The 24,572-nt window shown below is 35.9% G+C and overlaps 1 protein-coding gene across 1 annotated transcript in view; it reads left to right on the top strand.

The window, feature by feature from the left end:
* The window catches only part of LOC6038613 (breast cancer anti-estrogen resistance protein 3 homolog), a 98,646-nt gene that overhangs the window by 51,461 nt on the left and 22,613 nt on the right, over positions 1–24,572 (top strand). The window contains exon 6 of the mRNA XM_038251444.1: positions 22,671–22,734. Within this exon, the coding sequence (XP_038107372.1) occupies positions 22,671–22,734 (64 nt within the window). The remainder of the gene's footprint in view (positions 1–22,670; positions 22,735–24,572) is intronic.

Here is a 24,572-nt window from a genome sequence, read left to right as displayed (position 1 = left end):
ATTAATACACTGATTTCCAAATTTGTTGTTTGAGTAGTAGTAGTAGATTTCCAAATTTGTTGCTCTAAAATCTCTTGTACCTATTCAGACTGTAGTTCCGATTTCTCCCCAGATGCCGGAAGTAACCTAAAGATAATTTGTTAAATATGTTTTATATGAAACATGAAATTCTAAATCTTTCTAAAATTTTAAATTGACTGGTACATATTATTTGTTGTCGCTTCTTTTTTCTACCAGGCATTCAAGCTTTTCAACTCATGTCATACAAATAAATAAAATAAATATATTTATAAAAGACTTATTTAATTTGAATCACATTGAATAAAAAATTGGGGTTTATTTCAAATCCAAAGAACAACAAAGAATAAAAAATAATATTTTCTTTTAAGGTTGGTACAAATATTTTAAAATGTTTTTGCAACCAAAAAAAACAAAAAATAATCACATAACTTCAAAATTTCAATGGAAGTTCACGTGCAATAGCTGTCAATTTTAAATGCATTCCCCTGCGTTTAGAATCATTTTTAGCATGTATGTAACTGTTTATTTTTTTTTATTCGCTTTTTAATTTTCGATGTACAATACCGCATAAAGCTTTTTTTTCGCTGAAATTTTTAGTTTCGTCAAATCTTACATTTTGAAAACTAATTATTTGAAAACAACTATAGCTATGGCTTGTTATTTTATTTTTTATATATTTTTATTTTTTTGACTCTTCCCCTTGATCCCGGCCAGAGCCGAAAGACAAAAACTTTTAGAAATATTTGCATCGCCCTAAGCTATCTTAAAACTGCTATCTTTGTTCAAATTGAAGTGTAGTTTATCACCAATTAACAGTATTGAGCTAATTCTATGAATTCAAGAGTTTTTGTAAATATTGCTCGGTTTGTTCTAGAGGTCGTATCGAGGTGCTCCGATTTGGATGAAACTTCCAGCGTTTGTTTGTCTATAACGTGAAATTTTCCGAGGATTCCAAATATGTCAAAATTGAGACCAAAATATACCGCTATGGAATCCTACAAGGCAAAAACTAACGTTGTAAAATGTTTGTTATAGAAAAATCAAAAAACTATGAGAAAAACTGCGATTGGCCAAAAAGTTAATACCGTGAAATTCCCTAACTTTTGACCTATAATAGTATGGGTGTTGGAGGCTGTTGCTGAAAGATATTAAGGTTTAAAAAAACAAATTTTAACGGTAATTTGTAAAAGCTATGAGAAAAAGTCAAACCAATCCTGGATGTCTATTGCTCATTTTGAAGTGCTTCAAAAGACCTTTCGAATGCATCTAAGAGTTGGAATTGATTAAGTTTTACTCAAACGCGAGCAATTTTAAGATTTTTTAGGTTTTTTGGACCTTAAACTTCAAAGCCCGTTTTACCCCACTTCCCTTTGTCGTAGAGGGCTCATATTTGGCATGAGTTCATCTCATGTATAGTCAAACAAACGGAAAATTTCCGGGATTCTAAAAATATTTTTGCCGCTTTGTAAATGAGGGCCCGATACTCTTCATGGGTTATGGGAAAAATTTACTTAACTTTACATCTAATTTTTGGGTAAAAATTGAGTTAAACGAATTTGGATCACAACAATGTCCGCGGATCATCAAATGTTTTTTTTGCGTTTATGTGATTCATTTTTCATACCTTATTTTTTCTCAAATCCACCCATTACGTTTCAGAACACTGACAAAGTGATGAACCTTTCGACCGGCACAACATAAATTTCCGCACCATTCAATGCCATAAATCCTTCCCCCGAAACCTCCATACTTCTGGAATCATCCTCCTTTTGCAACTCATCTCAACACTTGCCAGAGAGAGAGCGCCTCGGAACTGACACTGCCTCATATCATCGTCGTCGGCACCAGTTCGGCGTCTTGGCCTATCAGTTTCATTTTCATCATCGCATCTTTAAGCCCTTGCCGGGGAGGTTTTCCCTCGATATCTGCTGCCAGACACGTGCCTCTGTTGCGCCCAAGGGGCCGTTTTTGGCCCCGACACTGATGGCCGTGACTACGCTGAGACGTTCGGGATAGCGGACGCATTACGGATCAAACGGGGATTCTTTTAATGGTTTCAACCCTTGAAGATATTGGAATGAAATGATTACAAAAATATTCAAAGTGATGGGCATTCCAGGGTTAAGGACGTCCAGTGATGCACGAAAATGGGGATGCGGGGGTGAAAATCTGTGACAAACGAATAATGGGCGATATGTTTAGGGTTCGTTTGGAAGGGTTATTTCGATACTCTGCTGCGTAGGTTTCCACCCTCTTTTTGATAAGCAAATCCGTAGCAGAAGAGGAAAACTGTTAAAGTTGGATATGTTATTAGATGTATTACCACATCTGCAACATATGCTGCGTGAACTTTCAGTAAAAGGGGTTGCAAAAAGTATCAACTTGGGGACAATTTAGCAAATTTTAAAATTTACTCTTTAAATCGTCACCCTTGCTGAAAGTTAGCGTCAATCCTTAATTACCACATTTTTAAAATTCGTCATTTTTCAAAACATCCCCTCCATTAAATCCACTCGCAAAACTCTTCACAAGAATTAATTTGAACATCAAGTGCTGGCGCAAACACGCTGACGCTTTCCCCCCCATTTTGGTTCGAGTTGTTTGCACGTAGAATCCTTGCCTCATTTTCCACCCTCGCGATTTTGCGCCACAAGGATCCCTCACCTCTTCCGAAAGAACAACTCATTGTTCCGAGTCGAGAGCCGTTGTTTGCCGAGTGCGTAGCGCAATTGTTGTAGATATTCTTCCACCACCACTGCTGCTGTTGAATGCTGTTGGATTTTCATCTGATGTTTGATTTATAGCCAGCGAAAAGGTTGTCATCGTGACAACCAGACTGAAAGCCAACAGGACAAGCAAAGAGCAGGACTTTAGAGCGTGGTTTAACGGGGAAGTCCCCTTCAAAACTGGCATAAGCCAGACAATGCGATGTTGCATTTTCCACCAGTTGGATGGACGGACGATGTTGTTTGGGTTGTTTTGCTTGTAGAACTGTCTGGGAGTCAGTTGAAGTGGGTCCTTGAGTTTTTAGCTTTTTTTACTTCTAGAATAAACTAAATATATTTTTATTAAAATTTTAGCTGTTAGCTCAACTGTACAAACTTCTAGAAACTATGCACATTTTGAATGGTCCCTCTTTAAAATTGTTGTTCATTTCAACCCTTCCACGTTCGAACGAAAATTAATTCCACCCTTAACCAATGCAGTGCTAATGCCATTTCCTGGGCCATTAAAAGAGTACTTGTTCCGGATTCACAACCCAGACTAACTGTGCCCACAACAGCAGCAGCATCAGGTCTGCACCTAATATGATAAGCCACAGACAGACAATTTTATAACCGCACATATTCGCTTATACGGGAACCCCGTTCGGACAGTGCCCAAAAATTACTCCCCCACATATTTTTGGCCGGACTTCGACTTGGTAAATGTCCATTACGCCACTCGAGATAATTCCGTTCCTATTTTGGAAGCCTGCATGAGTGGTTCCTTAATGATTTCCCGCATTTTAGGAAAATCCTTTTTTTTGGAACATAAAATTGCTTTTTGTAACACAGATAGCCGTAACTGGGAAACAATATCTCGTAAATAATTGATCGTGACTTCTTCTGATAATCATAAAGCATCAAATTAGATTTCAAAAAACACTCCATCCGTTATGCACCCTCGGCTTTTTTCCGCTACCAGCACCGATTCTCTGATGTACGATTCCGATAGCGCTCTAATAAGCATGGCTGAATGTGTGTTGAAATTCATCAGAGGCTTGAATAATTCATAAACTTGGTTGGATATCTAGATCCAGCAACAACAAAGTAGGGCCGGGACTTGGGAGCTACCACACTCACACACGCGCGCGCGGAAGGGCTTTCCGAATTCATTATAAAAGTGACATCAACGACAACATTATGCGAAGCCGGCTTAAGGGGGAAGAGGAGAAGGAGTTGGTGGAACACATCATAAGACATTTAATCACCGGTAGGGCACATATGCTGAGGGGCGAAATGAGGAGCAGACAGCATCCTTGAGCCATGGAAGATATGGAATAGATTATTACACTGGCTTACAAAAAAAAAAACAATTTTCTTTGAGCGAGTTTTTTTTCTGTAAAAGATCAAATAACAGCAATTTTTCAAACAATGATTAATATTGGTCATTCTATTTCGAGTGTAATCCCTTCATGAAAAACTAACTTAATCCATCTATGTGGTGTGGACCACACAACTCTATCGAAAGGACATCAATATTACCTAACTGGTCATAACTTGAGATATGAGTCGATTTCTGGTCACTTGTTACAATTCGAATATGACACATTTTTATGCATAATTTTTAAACTACTTATTGAGACTTCAAACCATTTTTAAACACGATCTATGGAACCCAAAACCAGATCGAATGCTACCGATTTGGGTCAGCTAGTGCCGAGAAACTTGAGCTTAGCTTAGCTTGGTTGACCGTACTCTAGCCGAGCATAAAGCTCGCAAAAGATAGGTTGGTGCCGATAAAGAAAATAAATGCGCCAGGAAGCTAGTGCCGAGAAACTTGAGCTAGTCATAAAAACACACACATGCGCAAAAACAATTATTCAGTTTTCGATTCTGAGACGATATTCTTTACTTTTAAAAGAGATCACACATGTTAAAATTGACCCGGGAAATTTATTGTAAAACAAAATAATAACCGAAAAAAATCTTGAAGAAATTCAGTGAAACATTGTTTGCATACATTTGAAATACGCACAGTGCTCCCGAAGGTAAACAAAAAAATATTTAAGGCGTAAAGGATTTTTGTCGAAAGCTTCGATCCATCGTCTTTTTCAATAAATATGATTCTTAAAATATGGCATTCGTAAAATTTTGTTTTTTGAGTTTTAGTATTTTAGATTTTTTATTAAGTTTGTTTTAAATGTAACAATTGTTTAGAAAAATCCTACCATTTAAAACATGTATTTTTTTTTAATCTGCTCTGTTAGTTTAAAGGTATTCCATTTTTAATACGAGCAAAATTTTTTTGAGGTTTATATCCCAAAGTAGAGAAGGTGGGCAAAATAATAAAAAAAAAATTATAAAATTTAAATGGCAAGCAATGGTCCGATTTTAAGGGGGGCAGCATCTCAGTATTTATAGGGTGTTAAAAATTGTTTTTATTTTCAAGAATTTCAGTTTTCATAATATTGGTAATTTCTTTTAACCAATGCATTTTTAAAAGAACTTAAATTTGTTGAAAAAATTCAATAAATGAATATTTTGATATATTTTGGTATACCCCGTCTAGAATTTTTTCTCGAAGTTTTTTGTATTTTTTTTATTCAGCTCAAGTTTTGTAGGACCAAAGTATCCATTTTATGAAATTGATTCACCCATTAACGGCTCCATACAATTGTTGCAGCTGTCCATTAGAGTGACAATAAAAAATCGACCTCAGGGATACCCTCCGATTTGATTCCGGCAAAAAAGTAACAACGAAAGTTTTGAGCGAAATTAGTTAAGGTTTAAGGATCGCGATAGATCGTTAAAGTTGATGAAAAAAATCATTTCTTATAAAACGTCTTCTTTAAATCGCTAATACCTCGTTGGGTTTAATTCGGATCGTTTTGCGGTCTTAAACAAAGTTTTTTGTCATATAATTTTACATAAGAATCTCACACAAGAGAATCAGCTTTGCGATTTTCAAAAAGAAGTAATAAAGTAAACTTCTGAAAAAAATTCGAAAGGTTCAGAAAATTTCCAACCTTTAATCTCAGACAAAATCATAGCAAATTTTCTGAACCTTTCGAATAAAAAGAAAGGTTTAGAATTGGACAAATACTGGTGGAAAAATTGAAAAACTGTCAAAATCATACTTTATGTAGCCACACCTTGCAACGGTGCACTTTGTAAATTTTTTAGTATGTTCTTTTGGGTTGCCAAATTGATTTTTCATTTAAAAGTGACACGAAATATAATTTATTAAGATTTCTATTTTTCTAAAAATACAATTAAAAAAATCATAGTTTTGCGGCAAAATTGTTGACAGTATGAAAAATCATTTTTCTTTGCGAAAAAAATATTTCAAAATCGAAAAAAGCGTTTACCAATATTTTCCCAAATGGCGAAAAAAATATTTCAAAATCGAAAAAAAGCGTTTACCAATATTTTCCCAAATGGTCCTCATCGATACCTACAATTTGCCGAAGATATCAAAATATCGGAAAATTCCAAAAGATACAGATATTCGAAAATTTACGTACTATTTTATATGAACAGCTGTCAAAATGGTATGGTACCTTCTATGGACGAACCAATAACAAACAATGGCCTTTTTAGTCATAGGTAAGACCCCGAAAGTTTTAGCCAAATCAAAATATTCAAAAAAAAATAAAAATATTACATCTAGGAAGTGGTACATATTTTATGTCAGAAAAAATGTGTAATTTTACCACTATTCTGATGTAGTGTCACTTTTTTAGACTAAATTGAGGTAAAATTACATCATAAAAGAAGTAATATCCAACCTTCCAAATTTACACAATTTTTTTACTGTGTAGAGAATTGCTCCGCTAAGGGTTCGGGTCTGAGGTTTGTGACAGCTCATGTTAAAGATATAGGAAAAGTGCGTGACAGGGGGATGGAGGAGGGGGGTCTGAAATCCCCTTAAATCTCTGGACGTAATATTGGAACAAACCCTAACAAAATACCAGCGCGCTTACTAACTAAACAGGTTGAGTGGAATACCAACAGAGTGAATAGGGGAAGGTGGGGCAAGACGACCATATGGGGCAAGAGGAACAATTGCTCGTAAGGCCGTAATTTTTACAATTTTTATTATTTCCAGTATGAGGAATTGTTGCTAGCAATGCAATTAGCTGATTCTACTACCACATAACCGCCAAAACGACGTAAACGCCACGGGGCATAAGATTGAATGAAGTTTTTTTCAAAACCTTTGTTTCCTTATAATATTTGGAAAGTACAAAATAAGGCTTAGGGTTCGTTTTAAGGCTCATTTTTTCAAAATGCTATTTTTCCTAGATCAGTAGTGTCCCTACCAATGACTTGCACGTATTATAAAGTATGATTTATGTTTTGGTTATTTTTGTAGAGAGCTTTTAAAAAATCATGTTTAGGTGGGGCAAGTGTACCATATGGATTTTTAGTATGGAAAAAAATACGAATTGCTGCAGCAACATATTTTATTGTGAAAAAAATACATAAAAGTTCTTAAAAACTGATAAACAACTGTTTAAAAAATAGTCCATACACGATATAATAATATCATGAAAATTTACTATTTTATCATCTAAGTAATATTTTTTTTTCGTAAAAAAGGTAAAATTTCTAGTAAAATATTATTTTTTAATCTAAAAATGAAAGAAACGTTTCAAATACATCCTAATCTGATGTATCTAAGTGATAATAGTTCAAATGTCAGTAAATTTGTATGTTTTTTCATGCATTGTTCCTCTTGCCCCAGCGGGTTGTTCGTCTTGCCCCACTAGTTGAGTAGAACGTACGAAAAATCAAAAATTTCAAAATCAATTTTTTACATTAAAAAACAGATTTTTTTTAAAACTTGTTCTATCAAAGTCTCAGTCAAGACCTGGAATAAGATGATTTTAAAAAATCCGACAGATTTTTTAACGTTTTTAATGGGTTATAACGAGCATTTCCTTAACTTGTTACACTTGCCCCACTTTCCCCTATTCAGAATCGACAAACGGTAGAACTAAAACAATGCAGATCAGTTTTGCTTTTTTAATAATGACTTTTTGCTCAGATACATTTATTTTAGTGAACTATAAATGGCTGATTTTCGAAATTTATAAGGCGTCATCCATAAATTACGTACGCTCTTAGGGGAAGGGGGGTACCGTAGGTGTGACAAGATGTGACGAAGGGGCGAGGGGGGGGGGTGTGAAACTGTGACGTCACGCTAGGTTTTATTATGATTGCATAATATTAATTCGAAATGTACACAATTAAATTAAATTCTCTTTTCTAAAATTGTTTGCTTACCACTCTTTAGAAGTATCACATTATAATTGATTATATAGCAGCATTTTTTTTATTCAGCTTCAACTTCAACATTTTGCAAATTCTTGCTTGATAAAAATAAATGATTTATAAGCAGGGTGTTCATGAGAAAACTGCTATTAATGGTTTGATCCAATAAGTTGCTCTAATAAAAGCTTTGAAAAACAGTTTTCAAGATTTTTTAATACTTGAATGTTATACAAGGTCTTCTAGTTTTTAAAAGATACCAAACTGTATTTTCATATCGCAATGTTTATTCTAAAAAATTAATAATTTGGCAGCTAATTATTTTTTTCATATTAAAATTGGCAAAAATACCAAAATTATGCGAGTTTAAAGAAAACAAAACTATAAAAATCCCATCAAAACCAGGAGGGGTCTGGCAAAATGTGACGTACTTTTTTAAGGAGGGGATGGGGGGGGGGTCAAACTTGCGTGACAAAGTGTGACATACCCAAGTAACATTTTCCAGGAGTACTACAAGAGCTCTTCAAGATAGCTACAGCATAGCAGTTTGGACCGCGGTAGGATAAAATTCTCTTCGAAACTTCTTCAGGAGTTTGGAAGAGTACATGAAGAGAGTTTTATCCTACCGCGGTCCAAACTGCTATGTTGTAGCTTTCTTGAAGAGCTCTTGTAGAACTCCTGAAAAAAAAATTACTTGGTTAGGGGGGAGGGGGGTTAATTTTGGCCGATTTTTGCGTGACATACTTTATGGATGACGCCTAATGAAAGCCAAATTTTACAATAAGTACCAGTATTACGAAAAATTCATACCAATCACATGTGTGAACCAGTGTAACCACCAGCGGGAAGCTTTATGAAGCCATCAGCGAAGAAGCTTCCCGGTTTTCCATGTCGTGACAGATAAGCCTGGGCTCGCCCAAGTTATTGAATTTCATCTTTACCAACTGAGAGCTTCATCGCAGCAGCAGAGCAGAATTTCGCCCCGTGGTTATCGATTTACGTATATGGCGCGCGTCTCTGAAAAGTCTTTCCTGTGTATTTTTTTTAGCGCAAAGGCGAATAGTAAAGACTCGGTTGGCAACCGACATGTGTAAGTACTTTCCGGTGCTCTTCCGATTGGAGAAAGGCTTCCTCCGTCCATGGTTGAGGTTGGGACGACAGGAAGTGATGGTCTTGTCCCGGTCCCCTGTCTGCCTTATGGTCTGATTCCGATGTTGGCAAACTGCCTGTGTGAACCGCGTGTCGCATTCCAGAATGATGATAAAAATGAATTTTCTTATCGTCGGTTGCCACGCACGATGCGGGAACGGCAGAGCAGCTTTTCCATGCGGCGAGCAATCAAAATTGTAGTTTTGTAAGGATAATGGCTGCGATGAATGGGTGCTTTTATGCCACTTGTGAACATATACCGGGTTATGACACGTCTCTGCGTACTCTTGAATAGACGGTTGATGTTTGTCTGGTGTGGAATTCGCTGGAATGTTTAGATTGCACTTCGTATAAAAAGAAGAGAACAATTATGAATTGCACAAAGATTGCAACATGTGGGCTACATTTTTAAATTGGAAATGTTAGCATGCTCATTAACATAAACATTAACTTAAGTTTTTCGTGAACAGAGTATCAATTTACAAGAATAATGAAATGAATATTCTCCCCTTTGGCAGCGCCGTCGAAGCATGTGTTCACTCACACATGCTAACCAATTCAATTACCACCTTGGTTAACCTCAACCAGCGATTGTCAATCCATTATGGGGAGTTATCGGTCGCATATTCCCGTGTGCCCCGGTGTTGGTCGAGTGGCCACCACACAATATTGAATTACACTCTTAGTTGAAAGGGGTAAACTTCAACAAGTGTTGATACCCCACCGTATTGTCATGTCTGCAGTCTGGAAAACTTTTCACTTCACCTTACAACGAGGTCTTTACAATTCAAGACAGGTGTGGCAAACTTTTATTTTCCTCCAATTCCATTTCATCAACCGCACACCTTTACCTTAAAATTAATTTAAATTATTCAAACGGGTTCCGCGTGGTACTTTCGCATCCGCCATTTCCGGTGCATAATTAATGCTAAAGCTGGCTGTAGAATGTGCGAATTTCAGCGCCACTATGCGAATACCAAAACCGCGCTCAAGTCAAGACAAGGTTCCACGAACAAAACCAAAACCTCAGGTTGGTGGCTTCTCGCGAAGAACGCTCGCTGTGTGCTCAATCAGCATAGTAATGAGCCTCCCTCCAGTGCCATTTCTTATTAGTTTTACTGGATTTCCCATCACCTGAGCTTTCACTTCCCTAAGGACGCTATTTTTACGTTGCTGAGTGAAGAAACGGATCCCACTGTCATGTCAGGTGTGCAATAGAAAGGGCAAGGTTTACAGGGCTCTCTAATGGTAAGGAAAAGAATTTTTCTGTGCGCAGCACAACGGAAAAAGCATCTTTATTTTCACCTCTGGAAAGTGACTACTAATGATGGGAAAACCGCGCAGTGGGAAAATAACTCGCTGATTGAAAATTATGACCTGGCAACGTGACAGTGCGGAGTGCATTTTGTAGTTTAGTTTTCCTGGTAGGGCCAAGAGCCCGTTGAACCTCGTTACTTCAACGAAATCACCGTGATCGTGGTCAAATTAAGTCAAGGTTGAAATCGAAAACCAATCTTGACACACCCTGGCTATTACATTTGAGTTGTTGTTGCAAAAAGTAGCCATTTTGCTTAATTATTTTTTTTTCATACAATTTTGGGAGCTGGTAATAAAAAAAAGGATTTGAAAATGTATGAAATTCTGTATCTGTAATTTCTGATCGATTGGTTTCTTTGGCAAAGTTGAAGGTATGATTAGGCTGTTGCAAATTTATTTTTTCAAAAAACTTAAAAATTTTAATGTAAATAGAAGCTTTATCAACTTAAAACAATTAGGAAATGCATTATTCTGCATATATTAAACATGTTTTGTTTTTTTTTTGTGAAATTCCATTTTTTTTGCAAAAAATACAATTGAAACCTAAGATGTTTAAAAAACAAATGGCTGCAAATCAACTGGGCTGGCGCAACATGCTTTTCAAAACACTTTTTGCAAAAAAAAAAATCATTTTTTAGACCGAATAAAATTTGCAATCAAAAAGAACTTAACAATTTAAAATAATATCATTCTCAAATTACAGTCACTTTTAGGTTCTCGAATCTCGATTGTATTTATTCTTGCATTTAAAATAACTTATTAATATTCTTGGTAGTGACACTTTAGTGAAATTTTCTGATCTCTCAAAAAAAAATCCAAACATAAAAATCAAGCATAATTTTTAAAAAGGTCTACAAATATGAAAAAAATTTAATTAAATTATAAATTTTGAAATTATTTTTAATCGAAAACATAAGAAAATTTCTCAAAAGTTTCAACAAATCAAATAAATAGTTTTCGAGATATCGTCAGTTGATAATTACAGACTAATTAGGTGACACTTAGAAATACTTATTTTCATCGATTCGAATTATTTGTGAGGCTGTATCTTAGAAACTAATTGTCCCATTGTAAAAGTCTCAGAGATAAAATTGCAAGAATTTTTTTCAGCTTTTCAAAAATATGAAGTAGTTTAGAGTAACATATTTTTCGATGCCATATTTGATTAAGCTTTAACACAAATTTTGTTTTTGATTTCGATATTTTTAAATTTCAATATTTTCGAAAAAATCAAAAAAAAAAACAGTTTTTGCAATATGGGTATCAAATGATCGGGAATTTGTCACCCAAGTAGCACTCATAACTTGTTGACTGTTGAATAATAGTTAGACAATTGTTTTTGATAAACATACGAGAAAAAATCTGAACATAACTTAAATAACAGTTTGTTTCACTGCTTATATAACTGACTTATGTAACTATCGTGTTTTGTGCCACAAAAGTGTTAAAACACAGTCAAAAAAAAAACGAAGTTGACTTTATAGCTGTCCGCCACCATTGCTAGTACCAACCACTAGTGTCTTCCTTTTTATCTACAAGGACTTCGCCGCCCTGGGCTCCTAAGTGTATGAAAGTATGGCACGGAGCGACGGCGCCGAATACCCATATTTACACAAAGAATTTTAGAGCGCCCGCCGCGGGATTCGAACCGGCGACCTCTGGATTATGAGTCCAGTGCGTGGTCCGATTGATCCACACGGGCGGGACGAAAAAAACACAGTCAACTTCACTCTTTTCCAACTTTAAAACACAACATAGGGAAAATTCTCACCTATTTGGGAGGTATAGAACTCGGTCCTTACTCCATCCAATTTGCTGATTTACACTGTTTAAACAATTTATTTTGGAACACCTTCGATAGAAACTTGCTTGCTCACTTCCGTTTGAGGTATTTATCACTTGATTTCAGTCGAAAACGCTTTTTACGAGCTGTAATTAAATGTCAAAATGCTGATATGCCAAGATGCTGTTCCCTCATCTGCAATGTTTTCCTTGAAAACAGTTTGTTGAATAAGAATAATATTGCACTGTTTGTTTCACTGCTTATCTAACATTGTCATGTGACTTCATCTTCTGAAAAATGGGCGTGGAAAACCATTCTATAAATAACCTTAGGTTTTCTCGCTTTGTTACACAAATGTTATCGGAGAATAGGTTATATAACTTATAATCAACAAACATATTCAACTTGACATTGCGTGTTGTTAGGTGGTGTAAATTTGTACGTGAGGTATTTAGAGTTTCAATAATGTTTATTTTTCGAAGATTGCAATAATTTTAATTGTTGACCGATTATTTATAAACAAATCGCCGGTAAAAGCTACACAAAATATCAGCTTACGGAGTTCATGATAGAGAAAACAACAAATTAAAACCACACAAATTTTCAATGTTACTCCGTGGTACGGTAATCGATATGACAGTTGAAACGGTTTGTTATAACAAAGTTACATAATGGAGTTATAAAAGCTGACTTGAGACAAACTTATATAACTTTATTTCCAATGACAGCCTTTTCTGGAGTTAAGTTGTATAGCTAACTGCTATATAACAAAGCTGACAGCAGCCTTCTTATTGACGTTTAGGCCAGCTTGTTTACTATGAAGCCTCGTGGAGAGATGTGGAAGCGCGCCTGGACCTGCCGTGGAGATAACAACAAATCGTCGAAGTCATCGTATCGAATCTTGGGAAAGACGAAGTTCATCAAAAAAGGAAAAACTAAATGTTCGCTATGAAGAGGGTTTCACAAGAATCCACAGTTAGAGAGCGCGAAAGGATTGTTTTTTTTTTTCATACAATTTCTTTTTTTTTAATAAATCGGGCAGAAACAAGCGTACCAAAATAGTCAGTAAAACTATTCTTATTGGCTTCGTCGTTGATTGAAATTCTAATAAGAACTGTTTATTTACATGTAAGTTGGGTAACGGTTAGACAACTGTTTTCAATCTATCTTTCCTGTTCAGTGTGCGCTTTGATTTGACAGCACAGCCGTAAACCACGCCCCCTTTTTTCGTTGAATCCCTTGTTAGCTAGCACAGTGTTGTCAAATACAATTGTACAACTTACTCTGATAACTTGCATCTTATTCTGCCAAGTTATACAACAGAAAAAAGTGCGCTTTTTCCAATGCACAGGACTTGTAGAACACGTTGTGGTAACGAGGCCGATCGGTTATACAACCAGTTAGGAAATACGTTTATCTGACAAAGTGTGTTGCTTGGGCATACATTTCGATAGTTACAACATTGATTGTTAAATTCTCGGAATTTTCACAAAACTATGTAATTTTGAAAAAAACTAAAAATATGAGTTATTGACAATAAGCGTAACAAATATTCGTGATTTTGTCATGCATTTCTATAAAAATATTTTTATTTTTGAAAATCAAAAAAAAATACAAAATTACGTATTTTCGAAAAAAAAAAACTTATAATTTGGATGATCGAAAAAAATTCATAGCATTCGAAAGTTCAATACTTTTTTGAGAGTACTCAATATTTTCACAAAACTACGTATAATCGGAAAAATTACCCTTCTGGGTTATTGCAAATTCGAAACAATACATTAAATTTTTTTGATGAATAGTACGTTTTTTTTTAGTACACCTTTAAATCAAGCGTCCAATTTTACACAAAAGTCTTTTTGACACCAAATTTCTATCTCTTTCGAGCTCCAAATATCACTCAAAAACGTGTCTTAGTAAAAATCCTGAAAGATTTAGGGGTCGTACCGCTCCACCGTCACGAGGGATCGAAAAATTGACCTCGGATTCGTGATCAGGGACTAAAATTACCTCTAAGAGCAAAGTTTCACGGAAATCAAAGATTTCATGTGAGATGGCAGAGAATTTCCCACTTGTATTGCAATAACTTAAATTTTGGAGTATTAATCGTGCGCTCGCCTATAAATTTGGATTTGGATTTCAGTTTATTTTTTCCAAAAAGCTCGTCAAATTTCAAGTTTCTCAAGTTTGTCTTTGAACCACTTTTTGATATGATACAACGGCATCGAAATACAGCAATATTACGAAGTACAAAAAATATTTAAAAATTACTTATGCCTTTTGTCAAAAGTCGTTCTCGTCAAAAGTCGTAAACTTCTGCTTCTTTAAGCCTATGATAACATGACTACAAAGTTTTATTGAAACCGTAAAGAACGAGTTCAACCGATTTCTTATTTCGCATGGAATTTCTAGCATTTAACAATTGATACGTTAATGCAAATCAATCAACATCGATGTCTCTGTGCTCTCTTGTTCTAACTATATTGGAAATCCATCATGCTTAGCACAAGAGAGCACAGAGGCATTGATATATTTATATCAACTTTTGTGTATGTGTACTTTGTATATGTACTTTGTATATGTACTTTGTATATGTACTTTGTATATGTACCTTTGTGAACTTTTGAATATCCAAAAAACTTCTTCGTGATCCTTTGAAAAAACGTGAAATATTATGAACCTTACCAAAATTTTAATACTGCTATTTCAACTTTTTTATGCTAACCAACGATTTTGAACCAAAATTAAAAAAAAAAAAAAGAATGAAACATTACATTATTTTAAATGAATCGCAGGTAGGGTAGTTTTCCTAATAAATTGTACGTCCTACTAGTAAACAGTCCATCGATAATCGAGCCAATGTTGCGCAATAAATTACCCACTTTTCCACACGAGCCCCAGATCGGCAAAGCTCTTCCCGTCTAGACGTAACAAATTTTCCACCACGCCAATAAAATTACGCACCTACTGACTGGACATTGGTCCATGGTGGATTAGGTGTCTAAAGCTCACTCACCTGCCCACCAGTAATCGGTCGGATTGCCTCCGGCGGTGGTGTGTCAGCAGTGAACAATGCCCAACCACCGCGTAATTCAATTAGTCTAATTGATCCATCCCACTCGTCCCGATTAGGGGAGAGTTGGATTATTATCTTAAATTTAAAATTTAGTAGTTTTTTTTAAGTTTTGTTTAATAATTGTATCATTGAAAAACATAAAAAAAATGTTTTTCAAATCAAATTTATTCAAAAAAAATCCGAATTTTCTCTAAACATCGGAACAACCTGCCAACAAACACACACACAGTGAAGGTGGCGTCAGTCAGTCGGGAATTAACAGAAAACCCATGCTTCGTTGCCCGGGAAAGCGGGGAAAGTCCCGTTAATGTATAAACTAGTTCGTGGAAAATGAGCATTAACTGGCTGCTTGTTGCCCGCTGGGTGGAACGAGAGAAACGTCTGTCAGTCCAGGTTCATGGACAGGATGGATGGTCGACGGCTTGGTTTGGTCCACTTCCGCTCGAAGGAACCGTAATTCGGCATTATTTCACCTTCTGGAGTGGATAATCCCCCCTGAAATGCAGTACACGCTTTATTATGTTTGGCAGAAGCCACCACAAGAAGCTAATTCCACACTTTAGCACTCCATTATGGGAGGCTTTTACGAGTTTACATTTTTTATGCGTTTCTCGATAAAGAGGATGATTTTGCCTTGGGGAGTGTTGAGTAGCCAAACAATGAATTTTAAATGATGTTTGCAAGTCGTTTGATTCAGACTGAAGTTAACAAAATTAAATCAAAGACATTGATTCAGTACTTAACAACTTGGTCTTTAAAAATTAACAGAATTTAAACAAGTTAATACAACATAAACTTCATTACATTCAACAACAAAAACATTTTCAATTTCAGCGTACAATGCATTTTTCCTTCCCAGTACACAACCCAACAAACAATGACTGACTTCAACAACATTTTCATTTTCCATGCATCAATGCTGTCGTCTGCACTTTCAGCTTGCTGGCCTTTTTGGCTTGTTTTTTGCTCCATTATAAATCACCCCCCAAACTACTGCTCCCGAACGAGAAGGGGAGCCTCAGCAAAACAACAAGCCAATGTTGCCATTTTACCACCCTCCCAACAACAACAACAGCACACTTGTAGAGTCGGGGTTTACTAAAATCAACAACCGCCGCAGTTACTCATTTTTTGCCTTGTGATGGAAAACTCGACTTTCGCTCGGCAAACCACGTGATTCAACCCCCACTTTGCAGAGTGGCACTCTGGTTGGTCATGGTAGGGGCTTGCAAAAAGGACAGTTTCCAATTAGGGTTTGTTGAGTTACTTTGCAGGTTTCTTTAAATAATTTACAAAAAAAGAAGAAGTCTGTTTGAAAGTTCCCCTCATTTTTTTTAATAATAATCGGAAAATTGAATGAAAACCGAACCAAATCCTTAACCCGTCAAAAATACGTGCTTTTTCCCTTAACTTTTCCCAAAAGCGGGCAAGCATCGTGATGATGGACTGTAATAGCCACTTAACTGGAGAGAGAAAATATCGAACCGGGTCAGGACGGCCTGAGCGATATTGCATAATTTTTGCATATTCTCGCTTTAATTGGTACTGGTTTTACCGGTGATTGTTTGTTTCTCTGTCTGTTCCTGGAAAGCTTATTGCAACATTTTGAAATCATTTTTTTCCGAGCGAATGATAACTGTTTTTGAAGATAATTAAAATTTCGTGCATTTGAGATAAAAGTAGCTTTCGGATAGTTTACTTTAAATCATGTGTTCAATTCATGTTAGTTAGTTATCCGCAAATGAATATTATTACTTAAATGAATAATTGAATATATTGGACAAATGAATAATACACACCTGTACATTTATTCTAGAGTCAGTTCCATACAGCGTCAGTGTTTATTTGGTCGAAGTGTACTAATTCATTGGCAGATCTGATTCTAGTTGTAATGTACGACAAGACAAGACAAGACAAAGTTGTCCCGGGAATTCCCGAAATTAAAAAAAAAACAGATTTTGGTCTGGAAATTCAGATTTGGTGATGATCGAAAATAATTTTAAAGCATTATTATTTGTATTTGTCATATATCAGTAGCATATTTAGTGTATAGGGAAAACTGTTAAAATTTTAGTTTACCTATCGCAAAATGCCTAACGCTTTAAATATTTCCTATATGATTTTGTATATTTTTAAAATATTGAGATATCTACGTATACAGTAGGGTGCCCAGAATATGGGAGTTTTTCTCAAAACCTCGCTCCACAAGCTGAATATTGTTCTTTGAGCTATTTTAGGACTCTGGGCCAAATATGAGCAAAATTGGTCAACATTGATACTCGAAGGTGAAGTTTGTATGGGAAAATTGAAAAAATGTATGGAAAACCCAACTTTTTTACGGTTTGGTCTCCACGGTGCGCTACATTCATCCGAATATTCCCAAAAGTGAGATTCTCATTGGAAATTTAATGCTCTACAATTTTGTAGAACATACCAAAGATGTAAAACTTGATCCTCAAAAGTTATTAGCGATTTAAAAAAGTCATTTTTGTATGAAAAACATTTTTTTCACCAACTTTAGGCTCGGGTATCAATGGGTTAATCTCAACCAATTTCGCTCAAAATTAACACAGATGCTTAAAATTACCCAAAAAACCGTTTTCCGCTTGTCATTTTTTCTGGGCACCCTAGTATACAGTCATCAGGGGGGACCCATTGGGTCTGGGGGGTGAGATTGGGTCATACAAATTTCAGCATTTTTGTATGACCCAATCTCACCCCCTAGACCATATGGCAACCCTGATGACGGTATTTATGATTTAAATTTGTAAAAAGATCAAATCAAATTATTTTTCATCAAACAACTGACATGTGCGGCAAATCAGGACAAATGAAACTAGTTAAGACAGATATTTAGCCATTTTTTAGCATGAAGTTTTGAACGACTTTGGTTAAAATAGGAACAGAACAAAACAATTTCACAGAACACCGATTTTAAAATTTATTGCTCTAGAATCTCGGACTGTATTCCTGTTTTTCCTAGTTGGCGGTAGTAACTTAAAGATTATTTTAAAATAGGTTTTTGCAAAAGTTTTTTTTGCGAAAGTTGAACTTTTCAGCACTACTCTAGTAACATTTTTAAACTTACAGGTTATATAATGTATGTATGTATGTATGTATGATCCCCATACCCGCAGGCAACTTGGTCCTGAAACACATGTGAGCGCTAGGTGAACAATTCGATCATCTTTTACTCCATAATCTGTACACCCACGTGCATAAGTTTTTTTGCACGAATTTTAATGCTACAAATACCGGCGCGTAGATCAAAATGGTTTCCCGCTTCCCTCCCCAAGCGCCGGAAATTTGTAGCGGGTGTAGGGACACTTCGCATAGACGCCCTTGCTCCCATCACGTCACTGAGGGTATGGAGCGACGAGAAATTAATAAGCATGCCCCCCCAGTCGAACCTTCATTAGAGAAGCAGGCAATCCACAACTCACAGCGAACGACCGAGGGAACACCCTACCGCGTATATAATAAGATTGGCGTGGTTGTCTTCAATGAATTGTCAATATGTGTGAGGAAATGAAAGTGTTCTTTTGTATTAAAAAAGGAAAGCTCTCACCAAATTACGAATTCTTCATATCTAGATGGGCATTTCTATCTTGAAGTCCAAGTTTTTTCAAGTTCAGCTTTCAAAATCCATGAAAGCTTCATTCTTGAGTTGCTCTGCTTCTCGATCTTCTGTTCCTGGCACTGTTCCCGCCGTTTCCGTGTTGGTTTTCTCCGGCAGCTCCAAGCAGCAATGACATGTTGGACGGCTTCCGGTGCGTATCGCGAATGTAGTCATTCACGCGATTGATGATCTTGTCTCGGACACGTACGACACAGTGGCCGGAGGTTTGGGCACTTCTCAACATGGCGCGGATGAAGCTTTTTTCTCCAATTTCACCTGGTGCACATCGAGTTCCGGTTCATTCACAAACCGTCGGAATTACTTTGTCGAAAAATAAATTTTAGTTTTAACTCTAACACAAAAAAACTCCAGAAAAATGACAAGCACAGAAAAATTTGCGTCCAACCCGCCACGCAGCCTACTTCGAACATCTTAAACTTACAGGTTATATAATGGTTCTCAAAACCCTCATAAAACCTGAATAAGCATTTATGGCCTACTTAAAACCTAAAATGTTACTAAGGGTGGTATCAATAAGTAAAATTTTATTTTTTTTATTTTATACTTAACACATGGATGTTTGCAAAAACTCCATTCAATAGTCGTTTATTCTGGATTGCAAAAAATGTTGTAAGCAACTTGTTGTAAAACTTGTTTTTCCAGCACTTTTTGTATTTCTAGATTTTTTTTAAAAAAACATCCAATGCGCCAAGAGTTCCCTATGTACATAGGACATTTTGAAAAAGTTATAGAGATTTATCCGATAAATGTACGACTCCTGCTTAAAAATACTTCTTTCAGAAACTTGTTGCAAAAACTTTTATTACACAAAACATGAAATTAAAAACTTATGTAAAATTTTACATTGACTGGTATAATTTTATTTGTTTTCGCCTCTTGTTTTTTTTAGATATTTTCAAAGAAATATTCAAGCTTTTCTGATCATGTCATATAAAAAAGAAATATATTTATATAAGTTTATTTAACATAAACCACATTGTAGTTCATTTAAAATCCAAAGCACAACAAAGAACAAACAAAATAATTTTAATTTAATTGAAGCGATTTAAAAACTGTCGTCCTTGTTTAGAATAAAGTGTACATTATCACCAATTAATATAATTGAGCTAATTCTATGATTTTAAGCTTGAAAAACATAACAAATATAATGAAAACATAGATTTTATGAATGTTTCGAAAATTTCCCGGGATTCCAAAAATGTTTTTCCCGTTTTCCGGGAAATTCAAAACCCGGGAAATTTGGACGCCCTATTGGATATGTACAACTTGTGTTGAAAAATCTTCTTTTTGCAACTTGTTGCATACACTACCATTGCCGAACATACCAAATTCTTCAGAAAATACCTTCTTCTGTTACGGGCTTTCGAGCATTTTCATAACAAAGCAATCCTCTAGACATTTTTTATTCGGATGAAACTTTTCAGTTTTTATCTAACAGAGACAAAAACCACAAATAATTTCTTAAAATGGAAAACAACACCAATAGTTTCCGCGATATCGTGATTTGACAAAATGAGCTAATTAGATGACACTGAGAAAAACAGATTTTTCAGTATTTTTAGCTTTATTTAAGCAACCAGCAATCCAATCAACAAAGTCAAAAAAAGAAAACTGAAGAAAAAGTTGTTTGACAATATTTTAGGATTTTTCCAAACATCGGCAGTGGACTGATGTCATGGTGGTGAGAATTTGGTTCAGGTGGAATTCATTTTATTCCCAATTAACAAATTCTTGGCAACCTGGTCTTAGACAGAAACAGATTTTTTAAAAGTCTCTTGCATTTCGTATCACCACCCCGCAAAAAAGTATGGAGACTTGTATTTAAAAACTGATTACGAAAAATTGCTTCTTTTGAAATATGGGATGCATGGACAAAGTTGCATTCAAATACAAAAAAATACAATTAAATGTCGATAAACGAATACTTAGACAATTTTTTTTGTTTAAACTTACACAAACAACAATTTTAACTAATTTTCTAATCGATTGACTCACTTTATTCGCAAATTATCCCTCTCATAAAAGTCAAACACCCACCAATTATCCCAATGGACGATTTGGCAGCCCCGGTCCAATCGAAAAACGAATTGCATACATTTTTAAACATTTGCTCTCACCTTCGCCTCAAAATGGGCAAAAAAGGATCCCGAAAAAGTGCGCACACTTGTTAGTTAACTGCCCAAAATTCAATAACTCCCATTCGATTGGTTCAACCGCATTCCAAACAGGGTCGATTGGAAATTGAATTTTTCGTTATTTTTCCTCCTACAGTGGGAGCTTGGGTGATTGGGTCCAATGCCATTATAGTAGAAAAAAGAATAAAAAAAACTGTGAAGAGCAAACAGAAAGTGAAAGTGAAGGTCTGTTTCAAAATGGGAGGCAAAACCACGCAAGGATCAATTCTCGGTGACATATCACCGACCGCGGCCATCACATCGATTGAGCCCTGGAGCGGGGCAATGATTGTGTTTGTTGGACAACAACAAGATGGACGGATGAAGGTTCTGGAATTTGAGGATGAAATTCAATCGATTGCGGGTTGTGGCTAGCGTGAGCAGCCGGTGGGCAATCGATGACCAGGTTGTGGGATATTGAAAACTGTGAGGTGGAGTTGATTTGAAATACCTTCTGGGTCATGATTTTCGGTTCAAAGATTAGAAATCACTAACTCAGTGTTGATTTAATCGGTGCCGAATGAAACGAGTAAACAATCGTGAGCTACCACGATTCGCAAGCAGCCAGCGATTGGAACGATCCCTTCAAACAGTTGCTTGGTTTACTCCGCTTGTTGACGACACTTACACAAGAGCATGATCAAAGAGAAGTGAAAGAGAGTATTTTGTGCAATCAGGACTCTGCTTTCGAGTTTAAACTTTTTTTTTTATTTATTCCAGTGCAAATTTGATTTAAAGTTCCAGTCTCGGTTTTTATTTTCAATCTTTAAATATTCAAATTGAAATCGATGAACGGTTCTTTATAAACTCCCTCAGCCAGTGTCCGCGATGATAAAATTGAAATCGTCCTGCAACCGACCATCACAGATACCCACACCCATATCTTCTCACATTCCAACAACGAAAATAATTTTATTGTCTGCAGCTCGTCGTCGACTTCTGGCTCTCCACCCTCGTGTGGACCATTTTTCTCTGCTCACTTTTCCATCCTGGTATAGCTTTTCCTCCTTTCTAACTGTTATTATTTCCCAAACACGCGCGCGGAAAGCTTTACTTACAGCTCAGGGATGATTTTTCTTTCGCTTTTATGTCATTTCCTCCGTTGTTCGCCATAAAGCCAATATTTGTGCGACAAAACCGTCAACTGCAAGCCTGACACAGCCGGACGAGGACGACTCGCAGATTGAATTACATTCAAAAGTCGATTTTCGCTCGTCGATCGATCGTCGCTTGTGTTTACCCTAAATGGTTTCGCCGAATCGTTAAATGGACGCCGAGAATCGATGTCCACCAAGAAAGCCAAATGATATTATCCTCGTAAATGCTGTTAGGAGAACGCTTCTTGTGTCCTTTAAAGAGCGTCGTCAGTTAGATTGGGGCCATTTTTCCTAGCGAGGAAAAGTTTTTCCTGTTCGGATGAATGCTGCTGTAACCGTCGCCGCGGTGCGGTTTTAGCTTTTCACAAAAGAATGCCTAATGAGGAAGTGGATTTTTTAATTAATTTTGTCTCCTTTTTCTTGTCTCCCAACAGCTATGAGTGTCTGACGGCCAGCAACGCGAAGCAAAGTAAGAGCCTGGGCGATCTGTTAGATATGGTAAGTGCAATTTGGCGATGAATTAGTAACCTAGGGGTACTTGACAATAGATTTTTGATTCATTTCAATTACTCCAAACTAGACTACTTTTTGGTGTTAATATCTAATCTAATCTAATCTAATCTAATCAAACACAAGCGCAGCCAGTCCGAAGAAAGCATCCTGGAAGAACATGTGATTAGATTACGCCCCATGTTCTTTCTTGTCAATATTAATGAATGTAGTACATTCGAGCATCCCCGAAACGTATTACACTCATAAAAGCGGCCAGGCCTACTGCGTTGCATTAACCGCAGAGAGGATTCTGTGAACGGATCACATTTCACAGAATCTACAGGGGAGGAAGGATGCGTGGACATACCGTACCAAACGCTCCGGAAGACTACTTTTTGGTGTTAATATTAACATATGAGAATTTCTCGTTAAATAACAATAATGTTTGCTTTTTTTTTTTTGAAAAATCTTGCAACCCTTCAAAAATTCAAAGATTTTGTTAACATTTATGCCTTTTAGTAGTTTTTGAAATGTTGCAAGTAACCATCGGTTCATTCTGAAAATTCCATAAGATTTGGTAGAAATCCAAGACCGCTAATTGAATTTGAATGAGTTTGAAGAAATCGTTCAATGTCATATACTTCTCATAGTACTTTTCACATGTCCTGTATGTCTGCTCATTTAAAGAGGTAATTAAATGAGCAGAATTACCCAGAAGCTTTGAATTGTTTTGTAAACAGTTCATACAAACATGTATCCGTGACTCGACTTTAATTATAAATTAATAACCCAAATAATGTTTGACAATTTTATCTACCAAAGTCTTAAAATTCAGCTAAAAATTAAAAAAATAACACGCTGCGGAAAAATTTATCTAAAATTGGTTTCTGAGCTTTTTGTTTTTATATTACGATTAAAATGTTTAAGTTTTTTGAAAAAATATACAATTTTGAAAATACCGTCAGTGGATGTGAATTTTGGTAAAAAAAAACATTACTCGTCACATTACAATAGGTTTTTTTTTCGAAAATAACCAAGTCCGACGCACAAATTGACCTTCACCACGAAATTTAACTTCATAAATTTAAAATATTTTACAGGGATGTCAGATGATCCATCATTCGACTCACTTGAAATATTTTTCGATAACGCAATAAACGATGGGTCGCATGATTGATCTGGTTTCTATCAAAGTATCTCAGATCCGGCTTAAAAAAAAAGTATGAAAATAACACTTAAGTGCTTATAACTTTTGAAAGGGTCGACAGATCTTTAATATTATGAGCTCGTTGGAAAAGCCTTTTGATTACCCATCCAACAATGCCAGATCCGGAAAACGTTTTAATAAAAAATATGAGTTCCGGTATCTGAAAAATAAAAAAAAACGCCTAAGTGCACATAACTTTTGATAGGATTATCAGATCTTCAATTTATTAGGCTCTTTGGAAAGGTCTTTCAAATACCTTTCTATAAATAATTATAACATGATGGGTTTTCTCACAAAAACCAGCATTTTCACAATCTTTCGGACTCATTTAACTTTTGAAGTACTAAACTAAACATAATGATTTATAGATAGTGACTTATGGGACCCCAAGATGGATCGAATGAGAACAAAACGGCCAAAATCCTTTCAGCCAGTCCGGAGATAATCGAGTGACATTTTTTTGGTTAACATCCGTACACACACAAAAGCATTTGCTCAGAATGATGATTCTGAGTCGATATGTATACGTGAAGGTGGGTCTAGGACGTCATATTAAGAAGTTAATTTTTCGAGTGATTTTATAGCCTTTCCTCGGTAAGGTGAGGAAGGTAATAACGATATACCTCTCATTTGAAAA

The sequence above is a fragment of the Culex quinquefasciatus genome, chromosome 2 (genome assembly GCF_015732765.1).
Source record: "Culex quinquefasciatus strain JHB chromosome 2, VPISU_Cqui_1.0_pri_paternal, whole genome shotgun sequence".
In the NCBI taxonomy this organism is placed as follows: domain Eukaryota; kingdom Metazoa; phylum Arthropoda; class Insecta; order Diptera; family Culicidae; genus Culex; species Culex quinquefasciatus.
Note: the sequence above shows the minus strand (reverse complement) of the source record. Positions and strands in the feature narration are given on the sequence as shown.